General features: G+C 42.4%; 1 protein-coding gene across 3 annotated transcripts; it reads right to left on the bottom strand.

Moving 5' to 3' along the window:
* Positions 1-439: 439 nt before the first annotated feature.
* Positions 440-19,261, bottom strand: TEX46 (testis expressed 46). Of its 3 annotated transcripts, none has more exons than XM_016422062.2 (3): positions 19,008-19,259; positions 10,071-10,166; positions 440-779 (listed from the first exon to the last, which is right to left on the bottom strand). In XM_016422062.2, the coding sequence occupies exons 1-3, from the start codon at positions 19,155-19,157 to the stop codon at positions 477-479; spliced, it is 549 nt and encodes a 182-aa protein (XP_016277548.1). In that variant the 5' UTR covers positions 19,158-19,259; the 3' UTR covers positions 440-476. The 3 variants fall into 3 exon arrangements, with proteins under 3 accessions (XP_016277548.1, XP_007491266.1, XP_007491267.1); XM_007491204.3 differs by having other exon boundaries at positions 19,038-19,259; XM_007491205.3 differs by lacking the exon at positions 10,071-10,166 and having other exon boundaries at positions 19,008-19,261.
* Positions 19,262-20,519: the final 1,258 nt, after the last annotated feature.

The following is a 20,519-nucleotide window of genomic DNA, read 5'->3' as shown; positions in this document are numbered from 1 at the left end:
CCCCCTTCCCCCTGCAGTCTCTCCCAGAGAACCCCCTAGAGTTTCCCCTGAAAGTCTCCTTAGGGCTTTCCTAAGGAGACTCATAAGACCTTCCTGAGCATTTTTCTCCCAGTCTTCCCAGGCAGTTTTACTCAGAGCTCCTCACCTTTCTCCCAGAGGGTTCTCCAGAACTTTCCAGGTAGATTTTCCGGCAGTTTCCCCCCTGGGGAATCTTACCTCTGTCCTTCCCCTCGTCCTCGGGGGGCTTTCCCTGCAATCTCTCCCAAGGACTCCTCCTGGGGGAGTAGGAGGGCATCCATTCCACCCCCTCCTCCACCGCTCCTCCTCCCAAGCTTGCTGCCCTGTCCTGGAATATCGGGGTTTGGCCTCCAAACTCTGGTCCTCCCCGCCCACTCTCAAGCCACCTGTGGAGCTTAGGTTTATTCAAAAGAAGACAAGCATCTCTTATTGGTTTTACTAGTCAATGAGAAGAAAATTCAACAAGGCCCTTGAGAATTGGAGCTGAGGCCTGAGGCGGAGGAGAAGCCATTTCCATGCCTGCGGAGGTGCTTGCCCGGGGAAGGAGCCCGGTTGTGGCACGACCTCTTCCTTCGGTTCATTTTATTCCAAACAATGAACATCTGATTCTCTAACACTTTGAGCTTCATCTCGTTGAACATGAGCCTCTCCATGAGCTTATCTTGGACAGCAAAGCAGGCATGCATCTTGTCGATTTCCTTAGCGGTCAGAATGGCGCTGCTGGTGACACCCTCGGAGACCAGTGGAGCTTCTATATATTCCTAAGGTGCCCCAGCCCCCCAAAGGTGAAAACTTAGTTTGAGGGAATAAGAGAGGGGCAGCTTGAACCCTAACAAGGAGAATTCTAGCACCCAAGGCCAACTGGGCTGGGGCAAAAGGGGTGGGGATCCCCCCTCCATCCACACCTCCAAATATCACCCCCGTAACCCTGGGGATCCCCCAAACAGGCACATTTGGGGCTCCCTAGGCCCAGAAGTAGTGTGGGATATCCACAGTCAGTTGTATTCGGGAGAGATGGGACAGCATTGCAGATCTCTCAGAAGGCTTTGACTCTTGCTCCAATGGACTCCAGTCCCCTAGTGGGTAAAAGGGGGGGGGGGGTTGTCAGGATTTAGGAGAGCCTAAGGCTAGACAGGAAAGCAGGGAAGTCTCACAAAAGCCTGACTGGAGGAGAGCAAACCACCTCCCCTATATTGGTACCCAAGGACAAAACCAATTCCCCAGCCAGCCCTGATGAAGGCTCTGGGCATCACTCCTCAATGAACACTGAAAGCAATTGAATAGTCTTTCCCTGATGGATTAGTGAAATCATAAATGGGAAATCCAGTGCTAAGGTAGGATATTGGAGGAACCTTCACTAAGTCAACTTATCTCTTTCTACCTCATTTCTAAAATGAAGACGTTGGACTCAATAACGTCTTAAGACCTCATCCAGACCTAAATCCCATGAACCTCTGCGCCAGTTTTCATGCATACATTCATTCAACCTGTATTTATTAAATGCCCACCTACTATGTGTCAAGCACTGTCCTAGGTGCTAGAGAGAGGTCTCAAGAAGCTTATACTCTATGGGGGCAAACAATATATCACATGAATAAATGGAGAAAATGGGCCAAGTAAACATGAGATAATTTTGCCAGGGTGATAATAGATATAGGGTATAGATAAGAGAAGGCCTTGGATAGGTGGGATGTTTGAACTAAACTTTGACATAAGCTTGGAATTATAAGAAGCAGAAACAAAAACAGGAGAGCATTCAAGGAACTGGGGACAGCCTGGGCAAAAAGGCAAAGGACTGGAAACAGAATGTCACAAGAGAGGACAGTGTGAGCCATTCTGAGCAAGCCAGTCTTCTTGGAAAGCAGAGGCACTATTAAAAAAAAAAAAAAACACCTTTCCCTCCATAGACAACAGCTAATGAGTACAAAATTCAGTCCTCTCTGGGCAATGATCTTCATTGGCACAATAGATAAAGTGCCAGAACTTCAATCAGGAAGACTCATCTTCATGAGTTCAAATTCAGCCTCAGACACTTACTGCCTGTGTGACCCTGGGCAAGTCACTTAACCCTGTTGGCCTTAGCCTTTCTCATCTGTCAAACAAGCTGGAGAAGAAAATGGCAAAACAACAACACTACAATATCTTTGCCAAGAAAATCCCAAATGGGGTCACAAAGAGTTGGACAAAAATGAACAAAAGAAAATGAAGAAAGAGCTTAGACAACCTCTTAGATCACCATCAGGTTGACCAGAAATTTATTAAAAGCACCTGCTATGTGCCATACACTGATCCAAGAGCTTTACAAATGTTATCTCATTCGATCAGTATTTCAAATGACAATTTGATAATATGATGTGTAAAAGGTCACTTAGTAAAGCTGTTTTAATTAAGATATACTCATTGTTTTATTAACATTGTGTGTATAAATTATCTTCGATGTCCAATATTATAATAAATTGTAATCATAGTAGAATTAACGATAAGAAATAACTCCAATGATTAATTCACTGAAGAATTTGTATGAGAATCAGTAATCATATTGTGAGCAAAAATCACAAAGAAAGTCCTCTAAAATGCCTGGGCAAGATATCCTTGCCAAGGGGAGCTGCGTGCGTGCCTGCGTGCACCAGCATCCTGGAAGGCATCCAGATAGTGGAATATCTCAGTTGGCTTTGAAGCTGCAAGGATGGCCTTGGCTTTTATCATCTACAGAATTGATCATTACTTCATAGAATATGCCTTCTTTAAAAAAGAGACCTTCTCTGGCCACACTCTCTGAGAAGAGATGTTCAGAAGAGCACCCACCTTCTAAAAGGGGGAGCAGGGGGTCCCAGTAATCTACCTCTAAACTTACAGATTGCTGCATAAGTGGACCCATCTGGGACCCTGCCATTTGGTAATTTGCTGCTTTCTACAAATAAATGTCAGTATGGCTCAGATCATGGCTTTCCAGGATTGATTTTTCATTTTTACAGATGTGAATACTAATTTCCCTGCCTCCCTCACAGAACAGTTGGGAGAATCAGGCAAGAACATAGAGATGTGAGCGCTTTGGAAAGGTTATATACAGGTTCGTGCCAAGTTATCAGCTCTGACTTAAGCTCTTTTCTTGGGGATCATTATGGGTTGTCACAGCCACAAAAGATCTGAAAACAGAACCAACCATTCGATAAGCATTTAAGTGTGCTTCCTATATGCTGGACCTTGTGCTAAGCACAAGGGATTCAAAGATGAAACAGCTGGGCCAACTTGGCGGCTTGGTAGATAGAGTCAGGTCCGGAGATGGGGTGTCCTGAGTTCAAATCTGGCCTCAGACACTTCCTAGCTATGTGACTCTGGGCAAGTCACTTAACCCCCATTGCCTAACCCTTACCACTCTTCTGCCTTGGAATCAATACTTAGAATCAATTCGAAGAAAGAAGGTAAGGGTTAAAAAAAAATAGACTAGTCTCTGGCCTTCAAAGCTTATATTCTACTAGCCCAGATATTATGTATCTACTAGTATAGATGTCAAAGTCAAATAGCAACCTTTCCCTCCCCCTCAAACCCATATTGACTTAGAAAACCACAAATTAACATTATCTATGCTAGGCTATATTCTTATTTATGTTAACATTTTAATCTGGTCCAGGTTGTACCCAGGAGTTTTCTAACAGCAGAAGTGGTGAGTTTGACACTTCTGATGTACATGTATCAATATATAGATAATATATATCAAATTAAGACAAGCTAGGTTGAGAATAAGTACACACAAAGGTCAGGATTTCCCTGCCTTAGCTATCTTCTAGACTGCAGGGGTTCTTAACCTTCTTCATGTCTTGAACCACCCTTTGGCAGTCCAGAAGCCTTCTGGGTTTCTTCTCAGAAGAATGTTTTTAAAAGCTTAAAATAAAATTCATAGGATTAAAATGGAAAGAAATGATGTCAAAATTCAGTCTTCCAAATATTTATTTTTAAAGGTCATGAATGCCAGGTTAAGAGCACCTGATCTAGATAAAATATCTCATTTTATAGATCAGGAAAAGGGCTTAGAGAGGGTAAATGACTTGGCCAAAGCTTCATATCTCCACCAAAGCTGGAATTTGGACCCAGGTTCCCCTAACTCCAAATCTTTTTCTGACTAGAGCGTTCTGTTTCTTCACAGTGAGAGAAAAAATTACAAGTTACAATCAAGAGAGTGCTTCTATGTGCGCAGAAGTCTTTGCATGGCCTCCACCCTTTCTGCTACCTCGAGGAACTTGGAAATAAATTGGAACTGAGTTTGCCCAGAGCGACTGTACAAGCATCTTACCCAGAGACACACTACTCTACCCTGAGCCCACTGACATCCTCTGAACCACAATTTCTCTCTCAGTAGGAAAATGGACAATAGATTCACAAAAATATTGTGAAGAAAGCATTTTGTAAGCCTGACAGTCCTAGAGGATTGCACACTATGTATTTGTTATTGTTCAGTCTTGTCTGACTCTCCATGACCCGATTTTAGGGTTTTCTTAGCAAACAGACTAGAGTGGTTTGCCCTTTCCTTCTCCAACTCATTTGACAGATGAGGAAAATGAGGCCAACAGGGTTACTTGTCTTGCCCATGATCACACTTCTAGAAAGTGTCTAAGGCTGGATTTGAATTCAGGAAGTTGAGTCTTTCTGACTCTAGTCCTGGTACTGTGCCACCTAGCTATCCTGAGTTTAATCATGCTTTCCTATGTTCAAATCTCTGCTTGGTTCCAAAAGGAAGAATTCTTTTTTAAAAAATGGAAAACCCTTCCCCTCCATCTCAGAATGAATATGATGTTTTGGTGCTAAGGCAGAAGTGGTAAAAGTTAAGCAGTGGGGGTTAAGTGACTTGTCCAGGGTCACACAGTTAAGAAGTATCTGAGGTCAGATTTGAAACCAGGACCTCCCCTTTCCAGTCCTGGAGCTCTATCCATTGATCCACCTAGCTGTCCCCAGAAGAACACTTTCACATAGAGGTATAAATAAATAAAAACACTCACAAGTGGGACAAAACCAGATTAAATTGTAATGGGAAAAATTTTAACCAAATAAATAAAACACAACAAAACATAGATAACATTAATTGTAAAACTAAGTCAATCCAGAAGGATCCTTATGTATTGATCAATGAACCCCTTGTCTTTCTTTCTTCTTCTTCTTCTTCTTTTTTTGCTAACCCTTTCTTTCTTAGTAACAATTCTAAGACAAAAGGACAAGGGCCAGGTGAACAGGATTAAGTGACTTATCCAGGGTCACAAAGCAGGAAGTGTCTAAGGACAGATTTGAACCTAGATCCTCTGGATGCCAGGACTAGAATTCTAATGACTGTGCTACCTAGCTGGCCCAGTGGCCCCCTTTTCCATTTGAGTTCGACACCCCTGCTTTAGAAGAACATAAGAATGCAGAGTTGAAAGAGACTTTAGAAGTTGGCTCCCTCATTTTTCAGATGAAGAAACTGAGGCACGGAGAATTTAAGTATTTTTCCCCAGGTCATTCAACAAGTAACTTCTGAGGCAGGATTTGAATCCAAGTCTTGCTGACTCCAAATCCACTACCCTAGCCATTACACCAGATATGCAAGGAAACACTTTCCAACAATTAGAACTGTGCATAAGTGGAATGAATTTCTTTAGGAAATAGAGGGTTGCTCCTCACTGGAGATCTTGAAGCAAAGACTGGAGGACCATTTGTAGAGGAGATTCTAGTTCTGGTGTAGGTTGGTCTAGTTGGCCTCTGAGGCCCCTTGTAGATTAGAAATTTGGGGATTCGGGAAATTATCTTTAGGTTAAGAAAATTAAACTGAGACAAATACATGATTTCAAGAGGAGGCAAAAACCATAGCGTTAGTCAATGAGCTTGCCAAAGTACGTTATCAATAGGATGATCCACTGACCCCATGAAGACTAAGCCTGAATAAGAACCTAGAGTCAGAGAAGAGAATTCTGAGATGTCTTTTAGACTTGGTGCAATGAAGCGAAAACAAAGAACAACCAGAGAAAGACAGGGTGGAGACCTGGATGAGGAGAAGGAAAATCTGGACCCAGATTCGAGATCCGTCCCTTCAGTGTGAGACTTTGGATAAATCATTGCCCCTAAAAGCTCTCTCCTACCCTAATGTTCTATGTTCTAACACCCTTTCAAACTCAGACACTTCATTTCTGATGGCTCCTCTCAAATCTAGTATTCTAAGAACCAAAGTCCCACCTACCTCCAACATTCTGCCATTTAAGGACCTTTCTAGTTCTAAGATTATAATTATTTATTATATTATATTTCTAAATTATAATAACAACAAACATTTACATGCACTTTAAAGCTTACAAGGCATTATATCTCATTTGGCCCTCACAACTCTGAGAGGCAACCTGAAGTTACATATCTTAGGGGCAGCTGGTTAGCTCAGTGGATTGAGAGCCAGACCAGAGGTCCTGGATTCAAATTTGACCTCAGACACCTTCTAGCCCTTACCACTCTTCTACCTTGGAAAAATACATAACCTGATTCCAAGACTGAAGATAAGGGTTTTAAAAAAAAGAAGAAGAAAAGTGTCCTGCTCAGGGTCACATAATAAGTAACTGAGGTTGGATTTGAACTCATATTTTCCTGATTCAAAGTGCTCTCCATGACTCCACCCGCCTCTGCCATGAAGGTCTTTTGAGTTCTGACATTCAGCATTTGAAGGCCTCTTTCAGCACTAACATTTTGTGCCAAAATATTCTATATTTTAATGTTCTGTTTAAGACTCCTCCCGGCTATTAAAAAAATCCTAAACCTAGGTTAGATTCCAGTTCCCTTCCAGGCCAATTAACTCCAGAACATGAAGATCCAAAACAAAAACAAAATAAACAAAAATCGCAGACAGTTATGTGGTTAGAGCAGGGATGAGGCACAACCGTGTGGTTTATGATTCAGAATTCTCTCCTTCCAAACCTCTCTCCTCATTAAGACAAATGATCTCCTGCCAACCTGGCACTGAGGCAGCACCCTCCCTGGGCATGCTCCTCTAGCCAGATTCCCCAACTGAGGACTCCAATGGAGTGTGTGCCCGTGTGTGGTAGGAAAGAGAGGAAGGGAGGGAAAGACAGAGAGAGAGAGGCAGAGAGGGAGGGAGGGAGGCAGGGAGGGAGGGAAGGAGAGATAGACAGAGAGAGGGAGGGAGGGAAGGGGGAGGGAGGGAGGGAAGGGGGAGGGAGGGAGGGAGAAAGAGAGACAGAGACAGAGGGAGGAAGAGAGAGGGAGGGAGAGAGAGAGACAGAGAGAGGGAGAGATAGAGGAAGGTAGGAAGGGAAACAGAAAGGGAGGAAGAGAAAGAGAGAGAGGGAGGGAAGGAGGGAGGAAAGAGAGGGAGAGAGATAGAGAGGGAGAAAGATAGAGGGAGGAAGAGAGAGAGAAGGAGGAAAGGAGAGAGACAGAGACAGAGGGAGGAAGAGAGAGGGAGGGAGAGAGAGAAAGAGAGACAGAGAGAAAGGGAGGGAGGGAGGAAAGAGAGGGAGAAAGATAGAGGGAGAGGGAGGGAGAGGGAGAGAGAAAAAGAGAGAAAGGGAAGGAGAGGGAGGGAGGGAAAGAGAAAAAGGGGGGATAGAGGAGGGCAGGCTTTCCTGGTTAACATGAAGAGCCTGGGCATCTATGTTTGTACTAAGCACTGTCATATTTAGTTCTTTGAAAATATGAAATATGATTCAACATGACAAATAAAATAAGCCCTCAGAATTCTTAGTAGGTTTTGATCATCATGCATTTTGTTTTTTAAAAAGTTTATTCTTTCCCCTAATATGCATTTTTATTCATCTGTCCCTCCCACCATCTTCTCTCTTTAAGCAAATGTTCAAAACCCCAGAAAAATGAGACTCTCATTACAAAGCTTCATTGTCCAGCAAAACAAATCTCCACATTAACGACCTCATATATTTTCTCAATGGACAAATACAATCATATAGCAGCTAGCGTGAAAGGGGGGCAGTGGGTGGGAAGACGTCCATGAAATCTTTAAACATTAAAAAAGGGTCTTCATTTCACAAAAGCCTGGGAACCAGTCAAGGCTGGACAAACTTTTCGCTGAATGTGCATCAATCGCATTCTCTCCATGACTTTCTTAAGACTGGACAATCAACCAAACAATAACGCTAGCCCTGATTTGTAGTCTGTGCTGAAATGTAAAGCTGCCACTACAATCAAAAGCTGCACAATCAGCTCTCCTGGATCCAGTGCCCTAGCCTAGACCAATCCAAACACCTAATGACTGCATCCAAAGTTGTCAGTCCTCTGGCCCCTGTTCCCAGAGAACACTGATAAAGAAAAGTACTATCTTGTACTTTAATAGCCCTTTTAGGGCCGCTAGGTGGTGCCATAGTGCATAGCATGTTGGGCCTGGAGTCAGGAAGATGTCTTCCTGAATTTAAATGTAGCCTTAGACACTTCCTAACTGTGTGACCCTGGGCAAGTCACTTAACCTTGTTTGCCTCAGTTTCTTCATCTGTAAAATGAGTCAGAAAAGGAAATGGCAGATCATTCCATCTCTGCCAAGGAAACTCCAAATGAGATCACAAAGAGTTGGTTGCAACTGGAATGAATGACCAGCAGTTGACTTTTGGGATAAGGTCTTTAAAAAATAACTATACTAGAAAGAAAAAGAATAAATTTAAAAATAAAAAATAAAAACTCTACTGAGCCCTATAACATCTACCAATGCAGGTACCAATACAGAAGATCAATCAGTCATAAAGAATTAGAATCATCCAAACAAAGAGTAAACTAAATTAAGATGTTACGCCTACGGCTCTATATAAAATTCATTGCCGAATTGCTGAGGCTGTGCCCCTCTTCTGCCTCCATATTAAGATTCAAAAACAATAGCTAAAGGGTTGGTTTTTTTTTAAAGGAAGCAGATCCTGTTCTCAAGGAGTTTACATTCTATTAAGGGGAAGCAAATGTACACATAAAATATTACTAAAGGTATGGGGGGAGGGAATGTGCATTTATTAAATACTTACTACATGCCAGGCACTTTGCTAAGTAGTTTTTACAATTATTATCTTATTTGATTCTCACAACAACCCTGGGAGGTAGGTGCTATCATCACCCCCATTTTACAGTTGTGAAAACTGAGGCAAGCAGAGGTAAGTGATTTGTCCAGGGTTGTACAGCTAGTATTTGAGGTTAGATTTGAACACACATCTTCCTGATTCTAAGCCTAGCATTCCATCTGGTGACACCTAACTGCCTCTGAAGACTATAACATGTCCTGTATATATAATATATTTGTATATAATATAAGGGGATCCTAGAAAAGTTTTTCTATGGTTCAAGGTACTCTGAGGATTCATACCTGCTCAAACTATAGCTTTCAAGCTCCTACATTTGTGTCTACCTTTACTTGTCACTCAAAGGAGATAATAATTTTAAAGTTAAATAGCATAGTAAGAAAATGAAAATAAATCTCAGGGGGCAGCTAGTTTGTTCAGTGGATAGAGAGGCAAACTGAAAGATGTGAAGTCCTGAGTTCAAATCTGACCCCAGACACTTCCCAGCTGTGTGACTCTGGGCAAGTCACTTAACCCCCATTGCCTAGCCCTGACCACTCTTCTGCCTTGGAACCAATTCTTAATTAATTCTAAGACAGAGAGTAAGGATTTTAAAAAAAACAATAAATCTGGGACAATCACTTCCACAATTACATATCCCATCAACAGGAAAAGTGGAGCTTTTAGAGCTCCATTTTTAGAGCTAAGTCTTCAGAGCAAAAGTACTGGGTAAACATATGTCCAGCATTTTCATTTAGAAGTTTAGATAAAGAAACACATAAAACTAAGAGAGGAGGCAGCTCTGTGGCTCAGTGGATAGAATTTCAGGTCTGGGATTGGAAGGATTTGGGTTCAAATGTGGCCTCAGACACTTCCTAGTTAGGTGTGACCTTGGGCAAGTCACTTAACCCCCATTGCCTAGCCTTTACCACTCTTCTGCCTTGAAATCAATACTTAGAATTGATTTTAAGAGAGAAGGTAAGTGTTTTTTAAAGAAAAAAAGAAAAGAAAAAGAAAAGACATAGAGGGTCACCTCACATTTCCAGAACTGCAGGGCCGCTGGTATCTTCTGGTGCTGTCATGTTCTCTCTGGGTCTGTTCCCAGTAGGGCACTGCTCTACGCTGGGTCTTCTCCTGAGCATCACAGAGTTAATGTCTCTGCTGTCCCCCCCTCCACCCCCATTTCCCCTATCTCTCTGTCACTTTGGGCCTCTGTCTCTGACTCTTCTTTGTTCTTTGGTGAAGGAATCAATCTCTCTGCTGATCTCCTCCCTGCTGCTAGACACTGTTCCTCCCACCAGCTTCTGGGCTTCATCTCTTTAGGGAAATCTAGTGGCCATCTCAGCCCCAGGTAGCTAAGAAGCTAAACAATCTTTTCTCTCACCAGAGCAGGCTGGTCACTTTCTAACCATAGGCGGAAGCAATAAACCACCATCCCCAGCTAACAAAAAAACAGACAGGGTGCTTCCAGGCTGGCACTGGATCTTTTAACCCCTCTGTCTGGGGCTTTTCCTTGTCCCACTCCTGACTTAGGGTTCGAATTCCTTGGGATCCTTTCTGGCCTGGCCTGCAGATTATTTGAACCAGAACAAAAGGGCAAGGAGACATGGACGTTATTTCCCAATTACTAGCTTTCGCTCTTGCCTTTATTATATCCCTCCATGAGCAAACTGCTTTGACACTCATTTATTAGTGTATTTTTTTTTAAACCTTACCTTCTGCCTTGGAATCAATACTCTGTATTGATTCCAAGGCAGAAGAGTAGTAAGGGCTAGGCAATGGGGGTTAAGTGACTTGCCCAGGGTCACACAGCTAGGAAGTGTCTGAGGCCAAATTTGAACCCAGGACCTCCTGTCTCTAGGCCTGACTCTCAATCCATTGAGCTACCCAGCTGCCCCCTATTAGTGTATATTAGAGAGCAAAAATACAGTTTCCCTACATTCTCCCCTAAAGGAGGGGGGGGGGAATTGTAGCCCTGATAAATTACATGGTATCCATTCCAATATCTAGTAACCTACATCATCTGCAACATAAACTGAAAAAGAATCAGTGGGAGGGAATACTAGTGGCATAGATTAAAAGCTGGGAGCAGCCTTAGAGCCTCTGTGGTCCAAGCCTCCCCCACCCCCTATTTCACAGATGAGGAAAAGGAGGGCCAAAGCAGTTAAGTGACTTCCCCCAGGGTGGGACAGGCAGCAGCATGAGAATTAAAACCCAGGTCCTCTGACTCCAGATCCAGCACTCTTTCCCCAGGACACCACGATCCAAAACTACTTAATAGCTGGTGTTTGAACTGAGAAGGAATGCCTCTAGTATTGATCTGGGTGATGCACATGCTACATGGCTCATAATCAAGAGCAGCACAGATGATCAAATGTCCAATATCAAACCAAGGGCATAAATCTCAATGCAAGACAGAACAGTGCAGCGGATAAAGGACTACTAAGGAACCTCAGAGAGCCCCTGAGGAAACAGAGAAAACAGTTTTACAGAGAGCAGAACACACACACACACACACACACACACACACACACACACACACACACACCACTGTAGGCTAACCAGAGGTGTTTAACAACTGGCTCTCCCCCCAAAGTGCCCATAAGCCACCCCTTCAGGCTTACTCTGCATCATCACTATTTTCTCCATCGCTTTCTTAAGCCTAGACAATCAATAGCACCATCAATCAGGTCCTGATCTGTAGTGTTTGCCAATTTCCACAGTGTGACTGCTCAGACTGAAAATTTAAGCACCAGCTCTTGGGAACAGGTAACAGGGCAGCTCTGGCACCCCCTGGCTAAGTAGCACACAGAGCAGAGAACCCTGCCCCGTCATCCTTTTCCCATCCCTCCTAAAGTTTCATTCCTTAGCTTGGCTTCTAGCTGAAAAGTCCAGTTGTAGTTAGACTGATCAGGAGACTAAGTTTGTGGCTGGATTAGACTGCTCGGCAGCATCTTCCCATCTCCTATGCCATGGGGGGGGGGGTCACTCTTCAGGCTTTATGGGTAATTTCTCTCATTTGGAGCCCCAAGTCTGGAGCATGGGCAGAAGAAGGGACTATTTTTAGGTTCAGCGCTCTCCTTTGTATGAGGAAAGATCTCCTTAGGGCTAGGAAGTACTTGGTTGATTTCTCTAAACTCTGGTGGGTTACAACATCCAGTTTCTTCCTTTAATGATTCATCATATTCTGAGCTGTTATCAGGCTCTGACAGTTTGTCCACAACCGGTGATTGGGCCTTTCTTCCTCAAGGCCACTTGGCTGACTCTCCCTCGTGCTTTTCCTTCTGCTCAGAAAGAAGTCTGACTAACCCCCCCAGAGGCAGCATTAGGCAAGTTGTATTTGCAAGGTTCCAAATGTTCTCTGGGGCTCTTTTAGGATCATAGGATCAAAGATTTCTGACTGAACGGGAACTCAAAGTGCATCTAGTTCAATCCTCTCATTTTTACAGATGAGGACACTGAGGCCCAGTAAGGTTAAGAGATTTGCCCAAGGTCACACAGGTAAGTAGGTAGCAGAGCTGGGATTCAAATCAAGGTGTTCTGACTCCAAGTCCAGTGGTTGGTTGGTTGGTTGGTTGGTTTTCCCCTACTAAAACAGGCTATCTCTAGACTGGCAAATTACTCAGTTTTTCAAAATCTTCAGGTGGAACGGTTCTTTGGCAGTCTGCCATCTTGTATCTATTAGAATGTAAGCTCTTGAGAGGAGTGAATGTTTCGGGGTTTTTTCTTCTTTGTATCCCTAGGACTAGCATTTACTGTATCTGACACATAGTAGGTACTTAATAAAAGCTTGTCGATCAGCTGATCTATCCTCTCATTTTTACAGATGAGGACACTGAGGTTAAGTGATTTGCCCAAGATAGCATAGGTAGCAGATCTGGGATTCGGATACTAAACATGCCAAGGTCTTAGTAGAAATCCATTTCCTCAAGGAAGATGTTGATATAAACTCAAGCGTTACACCTTTGTTTGTTTCCATCACTGCTCTCCAACAGAAGGAAACCATAGTTAGTGGGACCTCTTTCAACCAATCTCTCAGTTCAGAGACTGATTGTGAGTCTCTGTATTTTCTCCATTTTCTGAGACTCCAAAACCAAGTCTTTAGACAAGCATGGCTCTTGTCCAGACATTGAGAGTCATGGAGTAAAGCCCATAATGTCATTCTTGGCAGCAGTGAATGTATGCAGCATTCAGTTGAAATGCTCTGCTCTGGTTCTCCCTGAGAATGATAAGGTATAATCCTAGACTTGATTCCTGACAGGGTTAAGACCTCCTTAAGCTATTTGTTTTCCAAGTCTGTGCTACGGTAAGAGAGGATTCTGGAATGGAAACTATATATGGAAAAATGCTTGCCCCACAATGCCTTATCAACTACAGAATAATAACAACAACAATAGTATACTTAGATTATACTTTAAGATTTGCAAAGTGCTTTTCAAATACCTCATTTTAGGTGCTATCATTATCCTCATTTTACAAATGATGAAACTGTGGCATAGATCCAATATTGCACTCGCCTCCAGTCAGATCTTCCACCTCTGTGCAAAAGAGGAGTGAGTGGCACTGGAAACTCAGTGCTGAACATTCTCATACCTAGTCATAACCTTCACACCGCAGTGACAGCCTTTCTGGAATGCCCGTTCCATAGGCAACAAATTTCCTTTCATTCTAAATCTTTTCTTCCCAATCCATTTACTAGCTCTGACTGAAACTTAGCTCTCCCCTGATGATAGAGCATCTCTGGCCACCCTTTCTAGTACTGGCTACACCTTCACTCATTTTCCTCATCTTACTGGTCGAGGCATTCCTCTTTCCTTGTTGCCATTTCTTCCATCACTTAGTAACATTTTCCTTTGAGGTTGGGGCTATTCATATCTACCACTCAATCACAATTCTGGTAACTGTTGTCTATTGACCTCCACATCCCATCCTCCCTCAAGGAGTTTTTTCTCAGTTTTGGCTCAGGGTTTTTTCTCTCCTTCCCAACTCCTGCCCTCTTATTAGGGTATATATATATATATATATATATATATATATATATATATATTGGCTTTCCCTCAAATATTTTAATTGCTCAGTTCCTCAGCCTACTCACTTCCCATGAACTGCTCCTCCACCCTACCTCAGTCATACAAAAGGGCAGTCACACCCTTGATCTTGCCACTTCTGTGCTCAAGAATTCAGAAATTTCCTTACCTGGCCATACGCTATTATATTCTCACCTCTACCCTTATGTAGCTCTATTATTAAATTGCACTATGCTCTCCAATCCTTTGATCCATCAGTTTTCTCCAACACCATCTTCCCCGCACTAGCCAGTCCTCCAGAGTTTAAAACTCCATCTAGCTTTCCAGTTTTCTTAAACCTTATTCTATGAGAATGTGTACTCTTTCAGCCAGAAACACTGCCTTCTGGCTGTTCCAAGAGTAGGATACTCCATCCACTCTGTCCATTTTCTCTGGTTATCCCCCATGCCCAGAATGCTCTCCCTCCTCAATTCTGCTGACTGACTTCCACTTTCTTTAAGTCTCAACTAAAATCCCATCTTTTACTGGAAGCCTTTCCCAACTCCTGATAAGTCTAGTACCTTCCTCTGTTAATTATTTCCAGTTTATTTTGCACATGGCTAATGCTTTGTATATGTTTGTTTGCAGGTTAGCTCCCCCCATTAGATTGTAAGCTTCTTGAGGGCAGGGACTATGTTTTGCCTCTTTTTGTAGTCCTAGAACTTAACACAGAGCTCAACTCCTAGTAGATGCCTAATAAATGTTTAATGACTGATTAAGTCACTTGCCCAGGCTAGTAAGTGCCTGCTTCCTGACTCCCCTGCACAATGCTTTATTTACTGCACATAGTCCCTTGTGGATGTGCTTGTAAATCTTTGGATGAGACAATCAATCACCACAAGGATGTTGTCTCTAATTTTTTTTTTCCTGCTCTTTCCAAAGATAAGAAATCTGTACATACTAATTCTAAAGACTCGGGGATTCTTCTAGACCCAGAGCATGTGGCATGAGGTAGTAATATTTTCCTTTGATGATATGGGACACAAATCCCATACTTCCAATACATATATCTTTATAAGAATACATACAATATGGGGGCAGCTAAGTAGCTCAGTGGAGTAAGAGTTAGGCCTAAAGAGAGGAGGACCTGGGTTCAAATTTGACTTTAGACACTTCCTAACTTGTGGCCCTGGGCAAGTCACTTAACCCCCATTGCCTAGCCCTTACCACTCTTCTGCTTGGAACCAATACAAAGTATTGATTCTAAAATAGGTCAGGGTTTTTAAAAAAAAGAATATGTATAATATAATAGATATGATGTGATGATGCAATAATGTGTAAGTTACAATTGATATATCTAATGCCATTTAGGGCCAAGAAAAACTATTTCTTACTAATTTGATATTTTTTCTTGGCTTTTTAAATGTCCAAAATTATAATATAGTGCTTTCGTGGTCATTGTGGATCAAAGTAATCTGGACCACATCTAGTCCTCTAGGACACTGTTTGTGGGATCAGTTTCAGACCACTGTGATCACTTCATCTTCCAGCTTCAACTTCTGCCATGCTTTCAACAGTAAGGTGCCATCTACAGAACTAAACTTGAGTCGTGAAGGTTTGTTCCCTCTCTTCTTGGCTGGTATCACTTTCCTAAGTCTTTTATTATGTCGTTGTATCTGATACCAGGCATCTAGAGACAAGTGAGGCAAAGAAGATTGGGAGGGATGAAGCTAATTTCCCCAACTGATGACACTACCTTCTGGTGGAGTCCCTAGACCCAGCTTCATTTCCATGCAATAAAAACCCATCTTCCTGCATGGTTTAGACACCCTGATGGTAGTAGTGATTATGATGATAATGACCAAGAATGAGTGAGAAAATTCCAGCCAAAGGAAGGCCCAAAGACCTGTTCATGGTCAGAGGAGAGCCCACAGTAGCAGATGCAGCACCGTCATCAGATCGTGATACAGTGATGGCATAATCCACAAGAGCTCCAGATGGCAGTATAGTGGTAAAGGAGTGCAAGCCATTTACCTACCAACCCTAGTATAGGGACTTCAGTATGAAACTTTATGGTGCTTTTGGTGGGGGCAGCCCTAAGAATCACACCAGAATGAACCCTTTGTGTCCTGACTAGAGCATGCCACAGAGGTGATACAGAGGTAGCAGGGCACCAAGGCAGAGAAATCTGGGCAATTGTTGGAGAATCCCAAAGGATTTGGTTAGGATGTTGCATGAGCATTGAAAATGCACTACTTTGAGGCTATAGGTTTTTTTTTTTTTCATGGAAAATCCTGATTTCCAAACACAGTGTAAAGGAAAAGAGAAAAAAATAGGTTTTCCAAAGGATTCTTGAACTAAGTTTTAGGATATCTGAAATGCATCTCCTGAATGGTCCTCCACAGTGTAATAACTGTAAAACCCAGGCTGCCATGGGGAGCTTCCAGAAGAGCTACTCAAGATTTTAGATAGTCTATAGGTCCATATCACAACCCCAAAGCTCACAAGCTTCCATAAATGTATTTGTTTTCATTAGAAAGTCAGAGAACACAATAAGTTCATAGCAAGGACATTGGCATAAAAGTACAGAGAGAAATGTAGCAATGGAACATTCCCTACTATAAATTTGGGGTATATTCCCCATCAAATGTACATTACGTTATCATGGGATATGTATTCATACTGGGGATTCACATGCATATAAAAAAATCCAGGCACAGGCATGGAAGGCCACTTCGTACCTCTGATGCTGCAGGGTCACTTCTCTCTTTTGGTCTTACCATGGTACTGTTGTCTTTGGGCTACTTTCCTATAGGTAACTGTTCAAGCCTAGATTGCCTTCAATGCTCTGTGACTCCATATTTCTCTCTTGGGCTTTTCTGCTCTCTGCTGAGTATGTCACCCTGATGGTCTTCTAGTTGCTGCTGGGTATTACCTTCCTGCTACCAGCTCTTCGGTTTCATCTCTTCAAGTATCCCAATGAGCCAGCACCTGCTTTGCTAGACTGTAGTGACTAGAAAGCCTCTCCCTTCATCAAGATGGGCTGACAACTCTGTAGCCAGAGACTTCTACATACTTCCACATCCAGTTGATGAAATCCAAATAGAACTTACCCCAAATAAGTTCTTTTATTCAGAATCATTTCATCCAGTGAACTTGAGTTTTACCGACATCGTCAGAGGTAGTACGTGAGAACTTATTTTAAGTTGCATACACTTGGCTTGGGAGGACATGTACAGAGGAGAAGATGTAGAGAGTGGAAATCCAAGTTTTGTGAATAGCAAAGGCAGTTTGGCTGTTATAGAAAATTTGTGAAGAAGAATATGAAATCATTTTGCAAAGACAGGTTGGAAGTAGATTGTAAATGACCCTACATGGAGGATGGAGTAGGGCTATATTTTCCCCTCAAGGCAAGAGAGAATTATTAAAACTCTTGGAGCAGGGAAGTGACATGGTTAGAGCTGTGCTATTTAAGGGATATCAAGTTAGCATTTGAGTGGAGGATGAATTAGAGAGAAGAGACACTGGCAGTGAGGAGATTAATTCTAAAACTACTTCAATATTTTAGATGTAAGAAATGATGAGGGGGCAGCTGAGTAGCTCAGTGGATTGAGAGCCAAGCCTAGAGATGGGAGGTCCTAGGTTCAAATCTGGCCTCAGACACTTCCCAGCTGTGTGACCCTGGACAAGTCACTTAACCCCCATTGCCTAACTCTTACTACTCTTCTTCCTTGGGACCAATACACAGTACTAATTCTAAGACAGAAGTTAAGGGTTAAAAAAAAAAAAGAAATGATGAGAGCATGGACTAGGGAATGGACAAATCTGAAGGATGTTGAGGAGGTAGAAAGGACAAGATTTGGCATCCATCTGGGATAAAGGGAGGAAAAGAGGTAAAAGTTAAAGTCAAGGGTGATGCTAAATTGGATAACCAACTCCCTGTAGACTGGATGGCCATGACTAGTTCACTACAACCCTTTTCCCATTTTTCTGGACCCGCTAGGAACATGTATTTGCTGATTACATTTCTCTTTCCTCTCTATAATCTGCTTGGCTGGGTAGCCTCCACTCTTAAGGGGGCACCTAGACCTAGTCTCTTCCAAATCACAAGACAAAGCATTCAATAGAAGGGAGATGATAGCATGTTGTGTTTCATAAAGTAAAGGTTGTTCTTTAAAGTCAATAAGAAATTTGATGGCAGAGCAGAGACTGAGAATGAACTCTATATCTCAGCATGACACATAAAATTGCTCAGGGTACTAAGGCACAATAATTTGCAGAGAGAGGCAATTTGGTATACTAAAAAGAACACAGGTATGGAGTCAGAGACTGTGGGTTTGAATTCTGGCTCTCAACTCCTGATACTGGGCACACCATTTTATCTGAGACCCAATTTCCTCTTCTGTTAAGCTAGATCATCTTAAATTCCCTTGAAGTTCTAAGTTCTAAGATCTCCAGCTCCCAAACACTTTCCAAATCCTCTGGAGTCCACTGCTAGACACAATATGACTGAGTCCCTGCTGGAACTATATCTAGGATATGATGGGTTGGGGCAATGTCATGGGGCACTGAAATCTAGAAGATGCAAAGTGTAGGATTGTAGAATTCTAGATTAGCTAGAAGGGACCTCAGAGGACATTTAGTTCAACCCCCTCATTCAAAAGATGAAGAAACAGACTCACAGGGCTCAGGATTTTTAAGAGAGCATCTAATTCCCCCTTCATGACAATTGAATTTGTCTTATTTTTGTGAATTATTTTCACCTCTCAAAGCACAGGGTTTCCTGGAGGGTGAGTTTCTTTCTTTTTGCCCCATTATTAGTTATGGCTCTTATTCTATTCCCTATGCTCCTGACACTTTTTGAAACTGCAATGCCCTTAAGATGTTCCCTCCCTACGTTCCCTTAGCTAGTTATGTTCCCTACTCTCCAGGCAACCCCAACTTCTGTACCAACTGAGCTTCCCCTCACCGGATGACCCTTCATCTTGTTTGACCAGACCTCTTGCTTGACCAGCCAGTTGCTAAGCAACAGCAGTAGGACCAGGATCACCAGCAGAATGGGCTTGTGGTTGAGCATCCAGGTGATGATAGTCCATAGGGTGCTTGAAGTATCAACCATTGCCTATTGGTTTTCTGACTGATGCATGCTCTTCGGGCCCAATGCTCTGTGGCTGCCCATCTCCACCTACCGGTTCTTCACTCCCCTCAATCAGTCTCCCCTCAACAAAGTGCTTCTGTGACATGGGCTGGGCCAGGCCACACCCTCTCCTAGATCACATATAGTCCCCCTCCTCATCTCTGCCTCCTGGCTTCCTTGGCTTCCTTCAAGTGTCATCTACAATCCCTCCTTCTACATGAAGCCTTTCCCAATCCTCCTTAATTTTAGTATCCTCCGTGATTTCAGGAAAAGCTGGAAAAATCTGATGCAGAGCAAAAGAAAACTGGGAGAACCTTTTGCACAGTAACAGCAATATTGTACGATGATCAACTGTGAAAACTTGGCTGCTCTCAGCAAGGCAATGATCTGGGACAATCTTGAAAGACTCACGATGGGGGATGCTCTCCCCCTCCAGAGAAAGAACTGCTGGACTCGTCCTTCACATCAGCGTATTTTCGGTTTTACTTTGGGGTTTTGGTGATGTATGAGTTAGCTCTTATAACAAGACTAACATGGACGTGACTTCTGCATAACAATAAAAATATTATTATCTTCCCTCTGTGGATTATTTCCTATTTATCCTGTCTATAACTTTGTACAGAGTTGGTTTTCAGGCATCTCTCCCATTAGACTGTAAGCTTCCTGAGGGTAATGACTATCTTTTGACTTTAGTGCTCAGCACATAGTAGGTGTTTAATAAATGTTTATTGACTGACTGACCTGCTTCATTAGATTATAAGTTCTTTGACCCAAGTTTTCTGCCATAGGTAGGTACAGTTGTTTCCCTAGTGTCCACTCTTACACACACACACACACACACACACAAAAGGTGCTTTGTTGGATATTTGAACTCTTCCTCTCTTACACTTTCCTTTTTTTTTTCAGAATTTCCTTCTTACATGAATTAAACATTTACAAAGTGCCTAATTGTGTGAAGCATTATGCTTGGCACTTGGGGGGAGGGAGTGTGAAATTAAAGCTATCACTTCCACATCTCAATTTTCCCCCATTGTGGTTTCAATATTTTTTGCAAGTTGGCATAAGAAATTAAATAGGGGAGTTTTGTGGAAGGTGTAGACCACAGGAAAAGGCTAGTAGATGATACAGAAAAAGTTTAGAAACTCAGGAATGTATAAAATATATGTATAGTATTATACAATACCAACATAGTTTAATTCCATAAATATATGCAATTTCTTCTTAAAAGTTACAATAAATAAAATGTTAAAATTTCTGAAATGAACATGAAAGTCAACAGATGATGCACAAAGGCTAGAAATGAAGAGATACTTTAACATTGACCTACATATAGCCTATGACCAA

Source organism: Monodelphis domestica, chromosome 4, assembly GCF_027887165.1.
Source record: "Monodelphis domestica isolate mMonDom1 chromosome 4, mMonDom1.pri, whole genome shotgun sequence".
In the NCBI taxonomy this organism is placed as follows: domain Eukaryota; kingdom Metazoa; phylum Chordata; class Mammalia; order Didelphimorphia; family Didelphidae; genus Monodelphis; species Monodelphis domestica.
This window is presented reverse-complemented; position numbering and strand designations above follow the sequence as displayed.

Bases quoted from the DNA above. Each gene is read 5' to 3' on its own strand.
- TEX46 (XM_016422062.2), bottom strand. From the start codon at position 19,157: ATGGTTGATACTTCAAGCACCCTATGGACTATCATCACCTGGATGCTC. The intron at 10,167-19,007 runs GTGAGGGGAAGC...TGTGATGCTCAG, and splicing joins ACAAGATGAAGGGTCATCCG to GAGAAGACCCAGCGTAGAGC. The intron at 780-10,070 runs GTGAGGTGACCC...GGGGCACCTTAG, and splicing joins GGCCCTGCAGTTCTGGAAAT to GAATATATAGAAGCTCCACT.